The sequence below is a fragment of the Hemitrygon akajei genome, chromosome 6 (assembly GCF_048418815.1).
Source record: "Hemitrygon akajei chromosome 6, sHemAka1.3, whole genome shotgun sequence".
Taxonomy (NCBI): domain Eukaryota; kingdom Metazoa; phylum Chordata; class Chondrichthyes; order Myliobatiformes; family Dasyatidae; genus Hemitrygon; species Hemitrygon akajei.
In genome coordinates this window covers 185,362,959-185,386,803 of record NC_133129.1, presented here as the reverse complement: position 1 = coordinate 185,386,803, position 23,845 = coordinate 185,362,959, and the positions used below count along the sequence as shown (strand labels likewise).

At 44.8% G+C, this 23,845-nt stretch overlaps 1 protein-coding gene across 1 annotated transcript in view; it reads right to left on the bottom strand.

Moving 5' to 3' along the window:
• Window positions 1-23,845, bottom strand: part of LOC140729866 (uncharacterized) — a 112,530-nt gene that overhangs the window by 44,541 nt on the left and 44,144 nt on the right. Inside the window, exons 7-9 of the mRNA XM_073050075.1 lie at window positions 15,645-15,803; window positions 12,609-12,726; window positions 828-878 (exon numbers count right to left, since the gene is read on the bottom strand). Coding sequence (XP_072906176.1) covers window positions 828-878; window positions 12,609-12,726; window positions 15,645-15,803 — 328 coding nt within the window. The remainder of the gene's footprint in view (window positions 1-827; window positions 879-12,608; window positions 12,727-15,644; window positions 15,804-23,845) is intronic.

Sequence of the window (23,845 nt, the reverse complement as noted above, 5' to 3'; positions counted from 1 at the left end):
TTGATAGGTTCTTGATTAGTCAGGGCATCAAAAGTTGCAGGGAAAAGGCAGAAGAATGGGGTTGAGAGGGATAATAAATCAGCCATGATACAATGGTGGAGCAGACTCGATGGGCTGAATGGCCTAATTCTGCTTCTATGTCTTATGGTCTAACTAGGAAAAGGGGAGGCCATATGTTTAAAATTATGAGAGGCATGGATAAAGTGGACAGGAACAGTCTAATCCCCAGGGTAGAGAAGTCCAAAACTACAGGGACAGGTTTAAGATGAGAGGGGAAAGACTTAAAAGTAAGGGGCAATATTTTCACACAGAGTGTGGTGGGTGTGTGAAACGATCTGCCAGAGGAAGTGGTTGAGGCAGGTACAACATTATCATTTGAGAAGCACTTGGATCAGTACATGGAGGGATGGGACTTGGAGGGATATGGCCAGGAAATTAAGACTAGCTGGGTGGGCATGGGCTAGAGAGGCCAAAGGGCCTGTATCGGTGCTGATTTGCTTTCTGATACTCTGACTGAAATCCAGTGAACAATAGGAGGCCATGAGACCATAAGACATAGGAGCAGAATTAGGCCATTTGGCCCATCGAATCTGCTTCTCCATTCCACCATGGCTGATTTATTATCCCCCTCAATCTCATTCTCCCGTCTTCTCCCAGTAACATGTGAAGAGAAGCATAGAAATGACCGATAAAAAATGAACCTCAAAAGCTGAAGGTCTCAAACACTTGGCTGTACATTTTTTTTGTGTGTAGTTAACATTGAAATGTGACAATATCACAGGGTAGCCACTACGAGCTCTGCCAATACATGAAGGAAGTGCACCTACCTTTCCAGATGCTGACCACAACTGAGCACCCAGGGCCTCTTTCTCCTTCTTCTACAAAAATAAATTCAGTTGCATTTCAGAGCGAGTCAACTTCAACCATTTCTTAGGTAATGGAGCAGTCTATGTTTGCTTCAAACATATTCACTAGCAAGTAACAAACACAAGAGATTCTGCAGCTGAGCATCTTCGCTCCATCGGTAACAATGAGGCTTTCCCGGTAGCCCACCATTTGAATTCCAATTCCCCATTCCCATTCCCATTCCGACATGTTGGTTCATTGCCTCCTCTACAGAAACAATGAAGCCACTCTCAGGTTGGAGGAACAACACCTCATATTCCATTCGGGTAACCTCCAACCTGATGGCATGAACATTGATTTCTTGATCTTCCAGTAACTTTCCCTCTCCTTTCTTCTTCAATTCCCCTTCTGGCTCCTCTTCTCACATGCCTATCACCTTTCCCTGGCCCACTCTCATTCTCCACTCCCATTCTTGCTCCCCTCTCACCTCATCTCTTCTCCTCACCTGCCCATCACCTCCTCTGGTGTCCCCCCTTCTTCCCTTCCCACTCTCCTCTCCTATCAGATTCCTTCTTCTCCAGCCCTTTACCTCTTCCACTTATCTCCTCCCAGCTTCTAACCATCTCTCCTCACTCACCCACCCACCTTCCCTCTCACCTGTCTTCACCTATCACCTGCCAGCTTGTACTCCTCTCCCTCCACCCACATTCTTATTCTCACTTCTTCCACCTTCATTTTCCAGTCCTGATGAAGGGTCTTGGCCTGAAACATTGACAGTTTATTCCCTGACCTGCTGAGATCCTCCAGCACTTTGTGTGTGGACCAGTTTAAGAATGCAACATAGTTTTAGGCTTCCCACACAAGGAAAACATCATCATCACAAGGAGCATTTGATAGCTCTGGGCCTGTACTGACTGGAGTTTAGAAGAATGAAAGGGGATCTCATTAAAACCTATTGAATATTGAAAGACCTGGATAGAGTGGATGTGGAGAGGATGTTTCCTATAGTGGGGAGTCTAGGACCAGAGGACACAGATAGAGTGGATGTGGAGAGGATGTCTCCTATAGTGGGAGAGTCTAGGACCAGAGGACACAGATAGAGTGGATGTGCAAAGGATTTTTCCTATAGTGGGGAGTCTAGGACCAGAGGACACAGATAGAGTGGATGTGGAGAGGATGTTTCCTATAGTGGGAGAGTTTAGGACCAGAGGACACAGATAGAGTGGATGTGCAAAGGATGTTTCCTATAGTGGGGAGTCTAGGACCAGAGGACACAGATATAGTGGATGTGGAGAGGATGTTTCCAATAGTGGGAGACTCTAGGACCAGAGGACACAGATAGAGTGGATGTGGAGAGGATGTTTACATTGGTAGGGGAGGCTAGGACCAGAGGACACAGATAGAGTGGATGTGGAGAGGATGTTTCCTATGGCGGACCAGAGGGTAGGGTACACCCTCAGAACAAAGGGACATCCATTTAGACCAGAGATCCAGAGATGAGGAGGATCTTCTTTAGCCAGAGGGTAGTGAATTTGGAATTCATTGCCACAGACAGCTGTGGAAGCCAAGTCATTGAGTATATTTAAAGCAGAGGTTGATAGGTTCGTGATTAGTCAAGATGTTAAAGGTTAACAGGGAGAAGACAGGAGAATGGGGTTGTAAGAGAAAATAGATCAGCTTTGATGGAATGGTGGAGCAGACTCGGTGGGCCAAATGGCCTAATTCTGCTCCTGTATCTTATGGTCACTACATCTACACCATCCTCTGTCAGAATATTACAATGAGATTGCCTCTCATTCCTCTAAAGCTTTCTCACCATCATCCAACCCAATCCATAAAATCTCTGCTTCCTCAGAAGCTAAAGAAATGTGACATGTCTCCGTTGACCCTCAAAGTTTTTATCGATGCACCACAGAAAGCATCAAGTCCGGATACATCACAATTTGGCACAGCAATTGCTCTGCCTGTGACTGCAAGAAACTACAGAGAGTTGTAGACACAGCTCAGCACATCACAGTAACCAATCTCCCCTCCAGTCTCTGTCTACACTTCTCACTGCCTCAGTAGAGCAGCCAGCATAATCAAAGACCCCCCACCCCCACCCCAGACATTCGCTCAACTCCCCCTTCCATTGGACAGAAGATGCAAAAGCCTGAAAGCACGTCCCACCAGGTTAGACATTCTAACTCCCCGGAGTACAGATAGCTGGTGCGTCCTCTTTAATGATTCAGGACCGTCCCACTAATTAGCAATCATGTTTTGGGCACCAAGAACTGAGTATTTAAAGAGCACCTGAGGAAGGTTGTTTCCATTGGAAGGTGAGACTAGAACTAGTGGACATTGCCTCAGGATTCAGGGGAGAAGATTTAGGACGGAGATGAGAAGAAACTATTTTTCCCAGAGAGTGGTGAATCTGTGGAATTTTCTGCCCAGGGAAGCAGTTGAGGCTTCCTCACTAAATATATTTAAGAAGCAGTTAGATAGATTTTTACATAGTAAAGGAATCAAGGATTATGGGGAGAAGGCAGGTAGATGGAGCTGAGTTTACGGACAGATCAGCCATGATCTTATTGAATGGTGAGGCAGGCTTGATGGGCTGGATGGCCTACTCCTGCTCCTATTTCTTATGTTCTTACGAACACCGTACAGAGTCCTTACAGGTGACACTGGAATTGAACTCCAGACTCTGACACTCCAAGCTGTAATAGCGTCACACTAACCGCTATGGTACCTCGTACAAATGGCAATAATAAACCAATTCCAATTAAGCTCTCTTCCCGAGACTAATTTCATTCCAGGGATTAATCTTGTGAGAATTTATTGTATCTCTTCTCTTGCACAGATAACCCTCCTTAGCTGGGAGACCAGACTTATAGTTTGGTTGAATTCTCACCACGGTTCTATGTCATCGCAGTAATGCACTTTTACTCTGGCAAAGCTTGCAAAAACGCTCTGTACATACTGTACACATTACCGTACAGTTATCAGCATCTGAAGACACCTGGCTTCCTAACACCAACACCCTCTCTCCCTCTTTGAATAAAAAGGCTGTGGAGAGTCTTGAGAAAGTTGCTGAAAATCTTGAGAAATAGCATGGATAAGAAACTGCTTCCAGAGATGATTTGGTGAAAAGTTGGTTTCATTACTTTGATGGCTGCTATGATTTGCAGGGTGAGCAGTTTCAAGTTCCTGTCAGTATCTATCCTGGGCCCAACATATTGATGCAATTACAAAGACAGCAGCTATATTCCATGATGGAAAGGTGAAGCAGACTCGATGGGCAGAGTGCTCTATTTCTGCCCCAATGTCTTATGCTCTATTTCATGAGGAGTTTGAGGAGACTTGCTATGACACCAAAGACTCTTGCAAATTTCAACAATGTACCGTGGAGAGCATTCTGACTGGCTGTATCACAGCCTGGTATGGAAGGGCCGCTGCACGGGATCAGAAACAACTGTAGTCGGTTGTAAACTCAGCTAGCTCCATCATGGGCACTAGCCTCCCCAGCATCGAGGACATCTTCAAAAGGTGATGTCTCAAAATCATTATGGACTCCCATCACCCAGTACATGCCTTCTTCTCATTGCTACCATCAGGAAGGTGTACAGGAGCATGAAGACCACACACTCAATGATTCAGGAACAGTTTCTTCCCCTCTGCCATCAGATTTCTGAATGGACAAGAACCCATGTACACTACCTCACTATCTTTTTCCTCTCTTCTTGCTCTACTTATTTAATTTAATAGTGATCCATCACGAAGTAGGCCCTTCCAGCCCCTCGAGTCATGTCATCCCAGCAACCCCACAACCCTGATTAACCCAAACCTAATCACAAGACAGTTTACAATGACTAATTAGCCTACCCGGTACATCATTGGACTGTGGGAGGAAACCGCAGTACTCAGGGAGAACCCACACGTTCCATGGGGTGGACATACAAAGATTCCTTGCAGAACCATGCCAGAATTAAATTCCAAACCCCAGAATGCCATGAGTTGTAATAGCGTCGCGCTAACTGCTATGTTGCCATGGTGCCCCAGTTTAACTTTTCATATGTACTTCTTATTGTAAATTACAGTTTTTATTACTACGTATTGCAATGTGCTGCTGCCACAAAACACCACATTTCATGACGTGATCCAGTGAAATTAAACCTGATTCTGATTACAATTTGGATTCAGAAGATTATCTCCTATCTCAAAAATATGCATGACTCAAACTTCAAAAAAAATAATCAAGCAAGTGCTTTAATATTTTGGAGCAAAATTTTTCTATATATTTCCTGAGCCTAAGTTTGTGGTCTTCAAGAGGGTTGAACTGTATTGTAACACAAATAACATGGAAAAGCAAAAGAAAGCCCTTATGCCTTTTAGCCTAATGGGTGCAAGAACGTACAGTCTCTTATGTAACTTAGTAACCCTGAAAAGCCAGCATGCAAGATCGACGAAATTGTTACAATTCTACAAAATCACTTGTGCGTTAAACTACTGGTAATAGCTGAGAGATTTAGATTTTACAAAAGTCAAGAGATAAAAGCATTTCTGAATACTTTGCAAAACTGTGCACACTTTCCCAGTACTGTGACTTTGGAGATGGACCTTCTGATGTATTAAAGGACAGGCTTCTATGTGGCATGCATAATCAAAGCACTCAAATGAGGCTACTGGCAGAAAGTGATAGAAAATAAAATAGTACAGCACATTACAGGCCCTTCAGGCCACGATGTTGTGCCGACCCTCAAACCCTGCCTCCCATATAACACCCCACCTTAAATTCCTCCATATACCTGTCCAGTAGTTTCTTAAACTTCACTAGTGTATCTGCCTCCACCACTGACTCAGGCAATGCATTCCACGCACCAACCACTCTCTGAGTGAAAAACCTTCCTCTAATATCCCCCTTGAACTTCCCACCCTTACATTAAAGCCATGTCCTCTTGTACTGAGCAGTGGTGCCCTGGGGAAGAGGCACTGGCTGTCCACTCTGTCTATTCCTCTTAATATCTTGTACACCTCTATCATGTCTCCTCTCATCATCCTTCTCTCCAAAGAGTAAAGCCCTAGCTCCCTTAATCTCTGATCATAATGCATACTCTCTAAACCAGGCAGCATCCTGGTAAATCTCCTCTGTACCCTTTCCAATGCTTCCACATCCTTCCTATACTGAGGCAACCAGAACTGGACACAGTACTCCAAGTGTGGCCTAACTAGAGTTTTATAGAGCTGCATCATTACATTGCGTCTCTTAAACTCTATCTCTCGACTTATGAAAGCTAACACCCCATAAGCTTTCTTAACTACCCTATCTACCTGTGAGCCAACTTTCAGGGATCTGTGGACATGTACCCCCAGATCCCTCTGCTCTTCCACACTACCAAGTATCCTACCATTTATTTTGTACTCTGCCTTGGAGTTTGTCCTTCCAAAGTGTACCACCTCACACTTCTCCAGGTTGAACTCCATCTGCCACTTCTCAGCCCACTTCTGCATCCTATCAATGTCTCTCTGCAATCTTCGACAATCCTCTGCATTATCTACAACACCACCAACCTTTGTGTCATCTGCAAACTTGCCAACCCACCCTTCTACCCCCACATCCAGGTCATTAATAAAAATCACGAAAAATAGAGGTCCCAGAATAGATCCTTGTGGGACACCACTAGTCACAACCCTCCAATCTGAATGTACTCCCTCCACCATGACCCTCTGCCTTCTGCAGGCAAGCCAATTCTGAATCCACCTGGCCAAACTTTCCTGGATCCCATGCCTTCTGACTTTCTGAATAAGCCTACCGTGTGGAACCTTGTCAAATGCCTTACTAAAATCCATGTAGATCACATCCACTGCACTAGCCTCATCTATATGCCTGGTCACCTCCTCAAAGAACTCTATCAGGCTTGTTAGGCATGATCTGCCCTTCACAAAGCCATGCTGACTGTCCCTGATCAGACCATGATTCTCTAAATGCCCATAGATTCTATCTCTAAGAATCTTTTCCAACAGCTTTCCCACCACAGACGTGAGGCTCACTGGTCTATAATTACCTGGACTATCCGTACTACCTTTTTTTGAACAAGGGGACAACATTCGCCTCCCTCCAATCCTCTGGTACCATTCCCTTGGACAACGAGAACATAAAGATCCTAGCCAGAGGATCAGCAATCTCTTCCCTCGCCTCATGGAGCAACCTGGGGAATATTCCATCAGGACCCGGGAACTTATCCGTTCTAATGTATTTTAACAACTCCAACACCTCCTCTCCCTTAATATCAACATGGTATAGAACATCAACCTCACTCATATTGTCCTCACCATCATCAAGTTCCCTCTCAGTGGTGAATACCGAAGAGAAGTATTCATTGAGGACCTCGCTCACTTCCACAGTCTCCAGGCACATCTTCCCACTTTTTATCTCTAATCGGTCCTACCTTCACTCCTGTCATCCTTTTGTTCTTCACATAATTGAAGAATGCTTTGGGTTTTTCCTTTACCCTACTCACCAAGGCCTTCTCATGCCCCCTTCTTGCTCTACTCAGCCCCTTCTTAAGCTCCTTTCTTGCTACCCTATATTCCTCAATAGACCCATCTGATCCTTGCTTCCTAAACCTCATGTATGCTGCCTTCTTTCACCTGACTAGATTTTCCACTTCACTTGTCAGCCATGGTTCCTTCATCCTACCATTCTTTATCTTCCTCACCGGGACAAATTAATCCTTAACATCCTGCAAGAGATCCTTAAACGTCGTTCCCTGCAAAAACATCATCCCAATTCACACCTGCAAGTTCTAGCCTTATAGCGTCAAAATTTGCCCTTCCCCAATTAAAAATTTTCCTGTCCTGATTCTATCCTTTTCCATGATAATGCTAAAGGGGATCACTGTCCCCCAGATGCTCACCCACTGACAGATCTGTGACCTGACCTGGTTTGTTACCTAATACTAGATCTAGTATGGCATTCCCCCTAGTCAGCCCGTCAACATACTCTGACAGGAATCCATCCTGGACGGACACACTTAACAAACTCTGCCCCATCTAAACCCTTGGAACTAACCAAGTGCCAATCAATATTAGGGAAGTTAAAGTCACCCATGATAACAACCCTGTTATTTTTGCACCTTTCCAAAATCTGCCTCTCAATCTGCTCCTCAGTATCTCTGCTGCCACCAGGGGGCCTATAGAATAACCCCAATAGAGTAACTGCTCCCTTCCTGTTCCTGACTTCCACCCATACTGACTCAAAAGAGGATCCTGCGACATTACCCACCCTTTCGGCAGCTGTAATAGTATCCCTGACCAGTAATGCCACCCCTCCTCCCCTTCCCCCCCCACCCCCCCATCCCTTTTAAAGCACTGAAATCCAGGAATATTGAGAATCCATTCCTGCCCTGGTGCCAGCCAAGTCTCTGTAATGGCCACTACATCATAATTCTATGTATGTATCCAAGCTCTCAGTTCATCACCTTTGTTCCTGATGCTTCTTGCATTGAAGTACACACACTTTAGCCCTTCTACCTTACTACCTTTACACCCTTTATTCTGCTTCTCTTTCCTGAAAGCCTCTCTCTATGTTAGATCTGGATTTACTCCATGCACTTCTTTCACTGCTCTATCACTCCGGGTCCCATCCCCCTTGCAAATTAGTTTAAACCCTCCCGAATCATGCTAGCAAACCTACCTGCAAAGATATTGCTCCCCCTTGAGTTCAGGTGCAACCCATCCAATCTGTACAGGTCCCACCTTTCCCAGAAGAGATCCCAATGATCCAATAATCTAAAACCCTGCCCCCTGCACCAACTCCTCAGCCACGCATTCAACTGCCATCTCCTCCAACTCTCACCATCGCTATCACGTAGTATTGGCAGCAATCCTGAGAACGCCACCCTTGAGGTCCTGTTCTTCAGCCTTCTGCCTAGTTCCTGAAACTCACACTTCAGGACCTCATCCCTCTTGCTGCGTACGTTGTTGGTCCCAACATGTATCACGACTTCTGGTTGCTTTCCCTCTCGTACCAGGATGTCATGCACTCGGTCAGAGACATCCCGGACCCTGGCACCCGGGAGGCAACAAACCATGTGGGTTTCCTTCTCACGTCCACAAAATCTCCTGTCTGCTCCCCGACTATAGAGTCTCCAATGACGACAGCTCTCCTCTTCTCCGTCCCATCCTTCTGCACCACAGGGTCAGACTCAGTGCCAGAGGCCCTGCCACTGTGGCTCACACCTGGTTGGTCGTCCTCGCCAACAGCATCCAGGATGGTAAACTTATTATTCAGGGGAATGGCTACAGGGGTGCTCTGCACTACCTGTCTACTCTCCTTCGCTTTCCCCCCTCGGACTGTCACCCAACGACCTGCTTCCGGCAGCCTAGGTGTGACTACCTCCCTGTAGCTCTCATCTATGACTGCCTCATTCTCCCTTATGAGTCGAAGGTCATCCAGCTGCTGCTCCAGATTCCTCACACGGTCTTCCAGATCGCCCAGCCGCAAGCACCTCTGGCAGATGTGACTCTGCAGGAGAGGGGAGTTCCCCCAAGACTGCCACATCTCACAGGAGAGGCACATCACCGTCTCAGGAGGCATTGTAAAGACTAACTGGGAACAAACTCGTCCTCTGCCTCTTCTCGTCAAAGTCTCAAATCTCCACTCCTTCACTGGCCACTTTCCACAGGCCACTCCGCTTGAGCTACCCCTCTATTTATTTGTTTGAGCTTTTCAAATTGCTTGGTCACCTGACCTCAATTGCCCAATCAGCTGCTTTCTGCTGAGTCTGAGCTATTCAAATCTTGATTATCTAATCAACGGCTTTCTGCTGAGCTATTCAAATCTTGACCGACTTGAATGCACAGTCCAACTGCCAAAACCTCTCGAGTCAAAGCCTCATGTCTCCACTCCTTTACTGGCCCACTCACTCACTGGCCACTTTCCATGATCTAACCTTAGAACAGGCTTTGACCATTGTAATATCATTAAGAGACTGCAACAAAGGATGCAGAGAACTACAGAAAAGGAGGTTAGAATGTGAAATACACAAAATGTCCCAAAAAAGGCAAAAATGTCATTGATGTGGCAAATCCTCCCGTGGTGCAAATGACTGTTGGTTCAGAGAAAAAGTCTGCAGGAAGTGTCACAGACAAGATCAAATAGAGAGAGTCTGCAAGGCAGACAAAAAGCACAACCGAGCGAGAAGCCTCAAACACAAAACTAAACAAATGCTTAAAGTTATCAAATGTAAATCAGAATCAGACAGCTTGAGAGTCTGACAATGGTGAACTGGTATGCCTAGAACTGCATAGTATTACTGAAGCAGTTCACAGTATAATATGGATCACAATAATGTGTCCGATATGAAACTGAACATGGAGCTCAATACACGGCCAGCTTTGTCTATAATTCCAGAGGCTGACTGCAACAGACCATTTTCTAAGATACCATTAGAAAAGACCTCTTGATGCTACAGACCAACTTTGTGACCCCAAAGGCAAACTGAAAGTGAGGGTGAAGTGCAGAGGCCAATCACAGCAGTTAGAGCTTTATATATTGAAAAGTGGAGGGCCAGCACTTTTTGGATGTGAATGGCTGAAGAAAATCCAACTAGACTGGCTATCAATCAAAGCTCTCACTGTGGTATCAACAAGCAACTGCAGTCCAAACAGTAGGACTACCAGAGGCTGTCACAGCTACTTAATACTAATGAGAAGGTGTTTGAGAAGGGAATAGATAATACATTGAAGATTTGGACAAAGGCTGTTTGGGATGCCACAAAGTTCAAAATGCACTCTCACGGGTACTGTCACACCTGTGGGTATGGCTGTCGTAACCATGGCAAAGAGTACATATTGACTTTGTTGGACCATTCATGGACTCTATTTCCGATTGCACATTCGGTGTGGCCGGAGATCATACCAATGAATTCAACCACCTCAGCAAAGACTGTCTCTGCTCTGAGGACTATCTTCGCCAGAAACAGCTTGCCCAAACAAATTGTGAGTGAGAACAGACCACCATACACATCAGAAGAATTCCAACTGTTCATGAAGAAAAATGGCATCAGACATTTCCAGTCAGCTCCTCACCAGCCAGCAATGAATGGGTTAGCTGAAAAGTTTATCCAAACTTACACAAAGTCTATTAAAGCAATGAAAAAGGAGGAAATTTCTCTACAGCACAAGGTGGACAACTTCCTTTTTGTGTATCGGAACTCTTTTCATGTGATGACAAATCAAACATCTGCAATGCTGTTCATGAACAGGAATCTGAGATCTCACATAGACCTCCTGAAACCAGATCTACAGAGGGAAGTGCAGAATAAACAGTTCAGCCAGTTGCCAAATGAAGTAGCAGGGAGCTTCGAGACTGGACAGGAAGTCCTATCGCATGATTACTGAGAGGACAAGTGGACAGTCAGTAGGATAGCTCCAAGAACTGGACCACTGATGTACACAGTGGATGTTGGAGATCAGACGTGGAGATGCCATGTGGAATAGATACTGGATGTTCAACTGAAAAACACACCTGAATCAACTACATCCAACAAGGTGGACACATTACAGTCACCGGGATGATGTCACTGACAACGAGACACCAGAATCTGAGAACGTTGTCTTAGACAAGATACCTACCAAACCCAATGCCTTACTCCACAGGTTCAGCTGCGCGACGAGAACATGATCATTGACAAGACCTGCCAAACCTGATGCTGCTCCATAGGGCAGAGGCACTATCCTGGAAGAAACAGAGCGCCACCCAAAAGACTGAGCCTTTAGAACTGTGAAGTTAGTTATAGACTGTCACCATGAAAGCATTTTTTTTGGAATATGGGTTTATGGAAGGGAAATTGAATGTTTTGTACATATACAGTTTGATGTTGCATTAATCTAAAGGGGGAAGAAGTGTAATGTATGGATTTATTTCTTATAGAGCACTGACACCCCTCCCTTAGCACTACGTATTGATCTGTTGTCTACGCATGCACATTATTCTCTCTCTCTCTCTCGCTGCAATGTGAAGACAGCAGTTCAAGGCATCTCCCTCGTGCGTGCTTTTATTTAATTGATATGTAGTAATGCACAGACATAACAGTTATTATTTCAGAGGACCTCTCTTAGGCTCAACACATAATTTCAATTATGAACAAAGCACGGCAGCGGCTGTACTTAGGAGTTTGCGAAGTTTCAGCATGACATTAACACTATGATAAACTTCTGTAGATGTGTGGTAGAGAGAGTATATTGACTGGCTGCACCACGGCCTGGTGTGGAAACACCAATGGCCTTTAACGGAAGATTGTACAGGATAGAGCCCAATCCATCACGGGTAAAGGCCTCCCTATCATTGAGCACCTCTACACAAAGCATCCATTATTAGGGACCCCCACCACCCAAAACATGCTCTCTCCTCACCGCTGCCGTCAGACAGGGCATATAGGAGCCTCAGGACTCGCACCAGCAGGTTCAGGAACAGTTATTACTTGCTAGCCATCAGGCTCTTGAGCTAAAGTGGATAACTTCACTTGTCCCATCATTGAACTGTTCCCACAATCTATGGACTCATTTTCAAGGACTCTTTATCTCATGTTCTGAATATTTATTGCTTATTTATTTATTATTGCTATTTCTTTCTTTTTGCATTTGCACTATTTTTTTTGCACACTGATTGAACACCCAAGTTGGCATGGTCTTTCATTGATTTTATTATGGTTATTATTCTACTATAAACTTACTGAGTATGCCAAAAGAAAATGAATCTGGAATCGGTCTGTCCATACCAGCTCTTTGCATTGTGTCCCCAGCTGATTGACTCTCTCTCTGGCATCTCTTCCTGCGCTCCTTGCATCTTCTAACTCCTCCACCATCGTCTGCATGCTGCGAAGTGTCCTTTGAGAACTGAAAACAACACATAACTTCACCCCTCTCACAGAATAAATGGTCTTAAACTCTTTGCTTTTTTTGCCACTGTAAATCAGTGGCCAAAGTTTGGGGTAAAGATCGCTTGAGTCTCACAGGCATTTAGGAACCTTGTCCAAGTTTCATCCGAAGTATTGCAACACAGGGAAGTCCTCAGTGGTGAAGCTGGCAGAAGATGACGACACATCACAATGGCTATGAAAGCTGCAACATTGAGGAGACCCCAGATGCCTTGCACTCCATGCCACTAGACCCGAACCCCAATCTGTCAAGGACTGTGTGGAGCCTGCCTACCTGTGCATCAGCCTTCTCGCGTTAAACAAAGTTACACACAGGTGTTCTCCACTAAGGAAATCCACCCCAACATCCCGGCTATGTGGATCCCGATCAGCCTCTACCATCGACTGAGAACCCACTAATAGACAACTTCTTGGGAGAACATCGTACTCAACTCGAGTGATTGCTGAACGACTACTAGACAGAAACAGACCCTTCAGCCCATCTCATCCATGCCAACCATGTGGCCCAACAAGTGAGTCCCACCTCCCGCATTTAGCCCACAAACCTTCGAACCTCTCCTATCCTTACAAAGATTAGAGATTAGCTTCATTTGTCACATCAAAACAAACAACAAAGTGCATTGTTTGTGTCAAATCAAATCACTGAGGATGTACAACGGGCAGCCCACAAGTGTCTCCATGCTTCTGACATCATCATAGCATGTCCACAAATTAGTAACCCAAACCTGTATGTCTTTGGAATGTGGGAGGGAAAAGGAGCACCCAGAGAATCCCATGTAGTCACAGGGAGAATGTACAAACCCCTTACAGACAGTGGTGGGAATTGAACCCCAATCTTACAGCTAACAATGTATTTATGTTACACTAACCACTACACTACGCTACCCTGCAACACTACATGTCTACCTATCTCAGTGGCATTTAAATGAATGCAGCTGTGCCCACAACCACTGTTACTATCAGTTCATTCCAAATATGCACCACACTTCGTGTGAATAGGCCTAATCTGAAGTATTATGTCGATTACTGACAGGAAAGATATCAATAAAATTGAAAGAGAGCAGAGAAAAACTTACAAGGGTGTTGCCAGGACTTAAGGTCCTGAGTTATAGGGAAAGTTGAATAGGTTCGAACTTTATTCCCTGGGCGTAGGAGAATGAGTCTAGATTTGATAGAAGTATACAAAAATATAAGGGGTATAGATAGGGTAAATGTAAGCAGGCTTTTTTCACTGATGGGACTACAACTAGAGGTCATGAGTTAAGGGTGAAAGGTGAAATGCTTAAGCAGAACATGGAGGGGGAACTTCTTCACTCGGAGGATGGTGAGAGTGTGGAAGGCACTGCCAGCACAAGTGGTGCAAGCAAGCTCAATTTGAATGTTTCAGAGAAGTTTGGATAGGTACATGGATGGTAGGGTTATGGAGAGCTATGGTTCAGGTGCAGTTTGATGGGAGTAGGCAATTTAAATGGTTTTGGTTCAGACCAGATGGGCTGAAGGGGCTTGTTTCTATGTTGTAGTGTTCCATGACTTGAAGCTGCCTCTGACGTCCTTCGTAAATTCCCCACCAAGCATCTTGAATCTGTGCCCTTGTGCTTTTAGCACATCCCACTGCAATTAAAAAATGAGAGTTGCATAAAGCAGTAGTCATTTGTGGGGCCGGGCCCGTGTGGTGGGGGCACATCTTCTTCTGACCTTTAATGACTTGGGACACATCAGCTGGAGATGTTTGAGTTCAGTTCTAGTCAAGCTATATGGGGAACATAAGTTAAATAATGAGAAGCAATTGCACAAATAAAGTCTAGTTATGAGAAGTGATATAAATGGGGTATTTAAAATGATTGGTTAGACTACAGAGGGATAAGAAAAATCCCCAGTTGGTGGGGAGCAGAACATACAGAAGCTGTGTCACTATAACCAGCTCGTACACAGAACTTCCTCATACAGAGACAGAGGTGAGGGTGGCAGCAACTTGCAACTTTCACCAGAAAGTACCTGCACAGGCAATGGGCCAAAACTGACAGCTGGACATACTATGGGTAGGGTGGCACTGTGGGAGGGTCACACTGTGGGAGGGGTCACACTGTGGGAGGGGTGGTACTGAGGGAGGGTCACTGCAGGGTGGGTGGTACTGAGGGAGGGTCACACTGGGATGGGCGGTACTGAGGGAGGGTCACACTGTGGGAGGGGTGGTACTGAGGATCACACTGTGAGAGGGGTGGTACTGAGGGAGGGTCACACTGGGATGGGCGGTACTGAGGGAGGGTCACTATGGGAGGGGAGGTACTGAGGGAGGGTCACACTGTGAGAGGGGTGGTACTGAGGGAGGGTCACACTGTGGGAGGGGTGGTACTGAGGGAGGGTCACTATGGGAGGGGAGGTACTGAGGGAGGGTCACACTGTGAGAGGGGTGGTACTGAGGGAGAGTCACACTGTGGGAGGGGTGGTACTGAGGGAGGGTCACACTGTGAGAGGGGTGGTACTGAGGGAGGGTCACACTGTGGGAGGGGAGGTACTGAGGGAGGGTCACACTGTGGGAGGGGTGGTACTGAGGGAGGGACACTATGGGAGGGGAGGTACTGAGGGAGGGTCACACTGTGAGAGGAGTGGTACTGAGGGAGGGTCACTATGGGAGGGGAGGTACTGAGGGAGGGTCACACTGAGGTAGGATCACACTGTGGGAGGGTCACACTGTGGGAGGGGTGGTACTGAGGGAGGGTCACTATGGGAGGGGAGGTACTGAGGGAGGGTCACACTGTGGGAGGGTCACACTGTGGGAGGGTTACACTGAGGGAGGATCACACTGTGGGAGGGTCACACTGAGGGAGGATCACACTGAGGGAGGGTCACACTGTGGGAAGAATTTCTTGGCGTTACCTTATCAGTTGGTTCTTCACCTTTGTCAGCTCCTTAGTCAACTGCAAGTTCGTCTCATCTGACAGTTCCAAGGCTTTCTGGAGGCTGGTGTTCTGTTCCCGCAACTTCTTATTTGCATATTTTAGATCCGCCATCTTGTTGGTTAATTCACTGGCTTCTCTTTGGAGGAAAGCAGAATAGATCAATTTTTAAATACTAGAGATTTCCTAGAGTAGTGCTTGGAGGATTTCAGGATTTGTTGCTGTTACGATGCAAAATGTTGGGAGATTGAAATCAGGTGTTACAGCGTTGAAGATGGTCTAGGAGCAGAGAGATGGCACTCATCTCTTTAGCGCTCATTCAAAATTATGAGGGGTTTTAATGTGGTAAAATGATGGGGTGGGGGTCAATAACCAGGGGACTGCAGAAGGGAAGAGAAGAGATTTTAGGCACTTGGGGTGGAATTAGTCCACTCGGGCTATCGAGTCTGCTCCACCATTCCATTATTCTGCTGCCTTCTCCCTGTAACCTTTGATGTTCTGACTAATCAAGAACCTATCAACCTCTGTTTTAAAAATATCCAGAGACTTGGCCACAGATTCACAACCCTCTCTAACTGATAAAATTCCATAAGACCATCAGACCATAAGATACAGGAGCAGAATTAGGCCATTTGGCCCAACGTGTCTGCTCCGCCATTTCATTATGGCTGATCAAATTTTCCTCTCAGCTCTGACCTCCTGCCATCTTCCTGTCTACCTTCATGCCCTGACCATTCAAGAATCTAACAATGTTTGCCTTAAATATACACAAAAACTTGGCCTTCACAGCTGCCTGTGGCAAAAATTCCACAGATTCACTACTCTCTGGCTAAATAAATTCCTCCTCATCTCCATTTTAAAAGGACACCCCTCTATTCTGAGACTGTGTCCTCTGGTCTTAGACTGTCCCACCATAGGAAACATCCTCTCCACATCCACTCTATCAAGGCCTTTCACCATTCAACAGATTTCAATGGGGTCATCTGCCATTTTTCTGAATTCCAGTGAATACAGGCCCAGAGCCATAAGCTCTTCCTATGACAAGCCATTCAATCCTGGAATCATTTTTGTGAACCTCTTTTCCACCCTCTCCAGTTTCGGCATATCCTTTCGAAAATATGGGGGCCAAAATCTGCTTACAATACTTCAAGTGAGGCCTCACCAGTGCTTTATAAATTCTCAACATTACATCCTTGCTTTTATAATATAGTCCTCTTGAAATGAAAGTTAATATTGCATTTGCCTTCCACACCACAGACCCAACCTGCAAATTAACCTTTAGGTAATCCTACACAAGTCCCTTTACATCTTAGTTTATTGTATTTTCTCTCCATTTAGAAAATAGTCAGCCTAGACAAGATTCTAGACAAGACTTTTTAGATAAAATAAAAAAAGCTTGGGAGGATGACCTAAATTGTCAGATTTCTGATGAAAGATGGAATAAAATTCTTAAATGGGTTAATAAATCATCTTTCTGTGCTCGTCATTCTCTTTGACAATTTAAAGTGGTTCATAGAGCTTACATTTCTAAACAGAAGCTGTCCAGTTTTTATCTGAACGTTTCTCCACTTTGTAATAAATGCAACTCTGCTGATGCCTCTTTAATTCATATGTTTTGGTTTTGCCCTAAAATTGAAAAGTTTTGGCGGGAAGTATTTCATACCTTCTCACAACTTTTTAGGGTCCAATTTGACCCAAATCCCCTTACTACCTTGTTTGGTATTATTGCAAATGAAGATATAACTTTAAATACGCCTAACCTACAGGTTTTAGTTTTTACCTCTCTTTTAGCAAGGAGAGCAATCTTGCTTAAATGGAAGGAGTCTACCCCTCCTACACATCTTCAATGGCTACGTGATATTATGTCTTATTTAAATTTAGAGAAGATCTGCTGCTCAGTCTTAAATTCAAAACAATCTCTTTATGATATCTGGGGACCTTTCCTAAATTACTTTTCCAATTTATAAAGTTTAACAGTGCACAGACTTTTATGTATATTTCTATCTTCCCTTCTTAAGCGAATATGTTATTTTTTCTAATTATCCATTATCATCCATCAGCTTTTTTCTTTGGTAGTTGGTAGGGGGTTAACTTTTTTTATATAAAAAATTTCTTTTATGATGTATGACCTATCTTTAAATTTTTGATTACAGAGTGGTATACCTTTATGTGATATGCTATAACATTTTGATCAATTTTATTACAATATATGAATGTACACAATTTATGTTGAGATGTATCTATGCGTTGCACTCTGTAAATCTTGTTTTTTTCTGAATAAAAATATTGTAAAAAGAGAAAATAGTCAGCCTTTCATTTCTTCTACCTATGTGCATGATCATACACTTCCTAATACTATTTTCCATCTGCCATTTCTTTCCCAATTTTCCTAATCTAAGTCCTTTGTAGCCTCTCTACTTCCTCAAAACTACCTGCTCCTCCACCTATCTTCATATCATCAGCAAACTTTGCAAAAAACGATTAATTCCATCATCCAAATCATTGACATATAAGGTAAAAAAAAGCAGTCCCAACACAGACCCTTGTGGAACACCACTAATCACTGGCAGCCAGCCAGAAAAGGCTCCCTTTATTCCCACTTTTTACCTCCTGCCAATCAGCCACTGCTTTATCCATGTTAGATTTGTGCGGGCTCACCAGAGATTTGTAGAGTTGCAACATGACCTCTCTACTCTTGAACTCAATCCCCCTGTTAATGAAGCCTAGCAACCCATAGGCCTTCTTAACTACCCTATCAAAGCTTCCCAATCCTCTTACTTCTCATTCATTTTTGCTTAATGTGCCCTCTCTTTGGCTTTTATGTTGGTTTTGACTTCCCTTGTCGGACACGGTTGTGTCTTTAGAGTGCTTCTTCCCCTTTGGGATGTACATATCCAAATTGCTTCCAGAAATTCCAGCCATTGCTGCTCTGCCATCATTCCTGCCAGAGTTCATTTCTAATCAATTCTAGCCAACTCCTCTCTTGTGCCTCTATAATTCCTTTTATTCCACTGTAATACTGACACATCTGTATCAGAATTGAACTCTAACGCCCGAGGTATAACGGCATCGTGCTAACAGCTACGTTTCCCCTCCACCACCACTCTCCACAATCTCACGGAACTTGTCCTCATTCTTAATAATTTCTCCTTTGGCTCCTCCCACTTCCTTCAAACAAAAGGTGTAGCCATGGGCACTCACATGGGTCCCAACTATGCCTGCCTGTTTGTCAGCGATGTGGAACAGTCTATGTTCCAACACTACACTGGTGCCCCTCCCACACTTTTCCTACGCTACAGTGACGACTGCATTGGTGCTGCTTCCTGCAGTGTAGGACAGAGAAGCAGCACCAATGCAGTCGTCACTGTAGCGTAGGAAAAGTGTGGGAGGGGCACCAGTAAATTTGAGGGTGGGGTGGAAGTTGGAGACAAAATGGATGAAGTCGAATTTTGTCTCCAACTTCCACCCCACCCTCAAATTTACCCGGCCTACTTCTGACACCTCCCTCCCCTTTCTCGATCTCTCTGTCTCTATCTATGGAGACAGCTTATTTATTTGAACCATAGAACCATAGAACATTACAGCACAGAAACAGGCCTTTTGGCCCTTCTTGGCTGTGCCGAACCATTTTTCTGCTAGTCCCACTGACCTGCACCTGGGCCATATCCCTCCAAACCCCTTTCATCCATGTACCTGTCCAAGTTTTTCTTAAATGTCAAAAGTGAACCTGCATTCATCACTTCATCTGGCAGCTCATTCCACACTCCCACCACTCTCTGTATGAAGAAGTCCTCCCCCCCAATGTTCCCTTTAAACTTTTCCCCCTTCACCCTTAACCCATGTCCTATGGTTTTTTTTCTCCCCTGGCCTCAGTGGAAAAAGCCTGCTTGCATTCACTCTATCTATACCCATCATAATTTTATACACCTCTATCAAATCACCCCTCATTCTCCTACGCTCCAGGGAATAAAGTCCTAACCTATTCAACCTTTCTCTGTAACTCAATTTCTCAAGTCCCGGCAACATCCTTGTAAACCTTCTCTGCACTCTTTCAACCTTATCAATATCCTTCCTGTAATTAGCTGACCAAAACTGCACACAATACTCCAAATTCGGCCTCACCAATGTCTTATACAATCTCACCATTACATTCCAACTCTTATACTCAATACTTTGATTTATAAAGGCCAATGTACCAAAAGCTCTCTTTACAACCCTATCTACTTGTGACGCCACTTTTAGGGAATTATGTATCTGTACTCCCAGATCCCTCTGTTCTACTGCACTCCTCAGTGTCCTACCATTTACCTTGTATGTTCTACTTTGGTTTGACCTTCCGAAGTGCAATACCTCACACTTGTCCGCATTAAACTCCATCTGCCATTTTTCTGCCCATTCCTCCAACTGGTCCAAATCCCTCTGCAAGCTTTGAAAACCTTCCTCACTATCCACTACACCTCCAATTTTTGTATCTTCAGCAAATTTGCTGATCCAATTTGCCACATTATCATCCAGATCATTGATATAGATGACAAATAACAATGGACCCTGCACTGATCCCTGTGGCACACCACTAGTCACAGGCCTCCACTCAGAGTAGCAATCCTCCATTACCACTCTCTGGCTTCTTCCATTGAGCCAATGTCTAATCCAATTTACTACCTCTCCATGTATACCTAGCAACTGAATCTTCCTAACTAACCTCCCTTGTGGGACCTTGTCAAAGGCCTTACTGAAGTCCATGTATACAACATCCACTGCCTTCCCTTTATCCACTTTCCTGGTAACTTCATCAAAAAACTCTAATAGATTGGTTAAACATGACCTACCATGCACAAAGCCATGCTGACTGTTTCTAATAAATCCCTGTCTATCCAAATACTTGTAGATCCTATCTCTTAGTATTCCTTCCAATAATTTACCTACTACCGATGTCAAACTTACCGGCCTATAATTTCCCGGCTTACTTTTTGAGCCTTTTTTAAACAATGGAACAACATGAGCTATCCTCCAATCCTCTGGCACCTGACCCATGGATATCAACATTTTAAATATTTCTGCCAGGGCCCCTGCAATTTCAACACTAGTCTCCCTCAAGGTCCGAGGGAATACCCTGTCAGGTCCTGGGGATTTATCTACTCTGATTTGCCTCAAGACAGCAAGCACCTCCTCCTCTTTAATCTGTATAAGTTCTATGACCTCCCTACTTGTTTGCCTTGTTTCCATAGACTCCATTCCAGTTTCCTTAGTAAATACAGATGCAAAAAACCCATTTAATATCCCTCCCATTTCTTTTGGCTCCATACATAGCTGACCACTCTGATCTTCAAGAGAACCAATTTTATCCCTTACTATCCTTTTGCTCTTAATATACCTGCAGAAGCTCTTAGGATTACCCTTCATGCTGACTGCCAAAGCAACCTCATGTCTTCTTTTAGCCTTCCTGATTTCTTTCTTAAGTATTTTCTTACTCTTTTTATACTCCTCAAGCATCTTATTTCCTCCCTGTTGCCTATACATGTTATACATCTCTCTCTTCTTCTTTATCAGAGTTCCAATATCCCTCAAGAACCAAGGTTCCTTATTCTTATTCGTTTTGCCTTTAACCCTGACAGGAACATACAAACTCTGCACTCTCAAAATTTCTCCTTTGAAGGCCTCCCACTTACTAATCACATCCTTGCCAGAGAACAACCTGTCCCAATCCACGCTTTTTAGATCCTTTCTCATTTCTTCAAATTTGGCCTTTTTCCAGTTTAGAACTTCAACCCAAGGACCAGATCTATCTTTATCCATGATCAAGTTGAAACTAATGACGTTATGATCACTGGAACCAAAGTGTTCCCCTACACACACTTCCGTCACCTGCCCTAACTCATTTCCTAATAGGAGATCTAATATTGCATCCTCCCTAGTTGGTACATCTATATATTGATTTAGAAAACCTTCCTGAACACATTTCACAAACTCTAACCTGTCTAGACCTTTAACAGTATGGGAGTTCTAATCAATGTGTGGAAAATTAAAATCCCCTACAATCACAACTTTCTATCTCCTGCAGTTGTCTGTTATCTCTCTGCAGATTTGCTCCTCCAATTCTCGCTGACTATTGGGTGGTCTATAATACAACCCTATTAATGTGGTCATACCTTTCCTGTTTCTCAGCTCCACCCATATGACCTCAGTAGACAAGCCCTCTAATCTTTCCTGCTGAAGCACTGCTGTAACATTTTCCCTGACTAGCAAAGCCACCCCCCCCAACCCTTCATCCCTCTGCCTCTATCACGTCTGAAACATCGGAACCCTGGAACATTGAGCTGCCAGTCCTGCCCCTCCTGTAGCCAAGTTTCAGTAATGGCTATGATATCATAATTCCATGTGTCACTCCAGGCCCTCAGCTCATCTGCCTTTCCCACAATACTCCTTGCATTGAAATATACACACCTCAGAAGATTGTTACCACCACACACAACCTTACTATTTATGACTTTGCATGAACTACTAACATCATTTATTTTTACCCCCATTCCACTATCTACTCTGGCACTCTGGTTCCCATCCCCCTGCAAATCTAGTTTAAACCCTCCCCAATAACACTATCAAACCTCCCTGCAAGTATATTGGTCCCCTTGTAGTTCAGGTGCAACCTGTCTCTCTTGTACAGGTCCCACCTGCCCCAGAAGAGGTCCCAATGATCTAGAAATCTGAAACCCTGCCCCCTACACCAGTTTCTCATCCACGTGTTCATCTGCCAGAGCATCCTACTCTTACCCTCACTGGCACGTGGCACAGGCAGCAATCCGGAGATTACTACCCTCGAGGTCCTGTTTTTCAACTTCCTACCAAGCTCTCTGTCCTCACTCTTCAGGACCTCCTGACTCTTTCTACCTATGTCATTGGTACCTATGTGTACCACGACATCTGGCTGATCACCCCTCCCACTTCAGAACGCTGTGCACACGATCAGAGACATCCCTGACCCTGGCACCCGTGAGGCAACAAACCATCCAGGAGTCTCTGTCACGACCACAGAATCTGCTGTCTGTACCCCTGACTATGGAGTCCCCTATCACTACCACTCTCCTCTTCTTCCTCCCTCCCTTCTGCACTGCAGAACCAGACTCAGTGCGAGAGATCCAGCTGCCGCAGCTTATCCCAGGTAAGCCATCCCCCCCAACAGTATCTAAATCGGTATACTTGTTATTGAGGGGAATGGCCACAGGGGAGCCCTGCACTACCTGCCCTTTCCCCTTCCCTCGCCTGACAGTAACCCAATTACCTGTGCCCTGTTCCTTAGGTGTAACTACCTCCCGGAAGCTACTATCTATAAACTGCTCAGTCTCCCGAATGATCCGGAGGTCATCCAGCTCCAGCTTCAGTTCCCTAATGCGGTTTATTAGGAGCTGCAGCTGGATGCACTTCTTGCAGGTATCATTGTCAGGGTCACCGAAAGTCTCCCTGACTTCCCACATCCTGCAGGAGGAGCATTCCAACATCCTGCCTGGCATCCTCTCCAGTCTGAACAAAAAAAAAGAAGAAAAACAGAAACTTACCGGAACCTACCCTCGCCTCTGCCTGATTGATTTATAAAGGCCAATGTACCAAAAGCTCTCTTTACTATCCTATCTACCAGTGATGCCACTTTTAGGGAATTATGTATCTGTATTCCCAGATCTCTCTATTCTGAGGCTGTTCACTCTGATCCTAGCCCACTATAGGAAACATCCTGTCCACATCCACTCTGTCTAGGCCTTACGGTATTCAACAGGCTTCAGTGAGATCCCCTCTCATTCTTTTAAATTCCAACCCAGAGCCATCAAACATTTCTTATATAATAATCCTTTCATTCCTGGGACCATTCTCATAAAGCTCCTCTAGACCCTCCAATGCCAGCAGATCCTTTCTTAAATACTTGTACCCCAAAGTTCTTCTCTTCTACAACACTCTCCAAGGCTCCACCATTCACAGTGAAGGTCTACACAAAGTACACTGCAGATGCTGTGGTCAAATCAAGACGTACAAAAAAGCAGGATGAACTCAGCAGGTCGGGCAGCATCCGTTGAAAGGAGCAGTCAACGTTTCAGGTCGAGACCCTTCGTCAGGACCAGGAAGGTCAGTGAAGACCTTCGTCAGGACCAGGAAGGTCAGTGAAGACCTTCGTCAGACCAGGAAGGTTAGTGA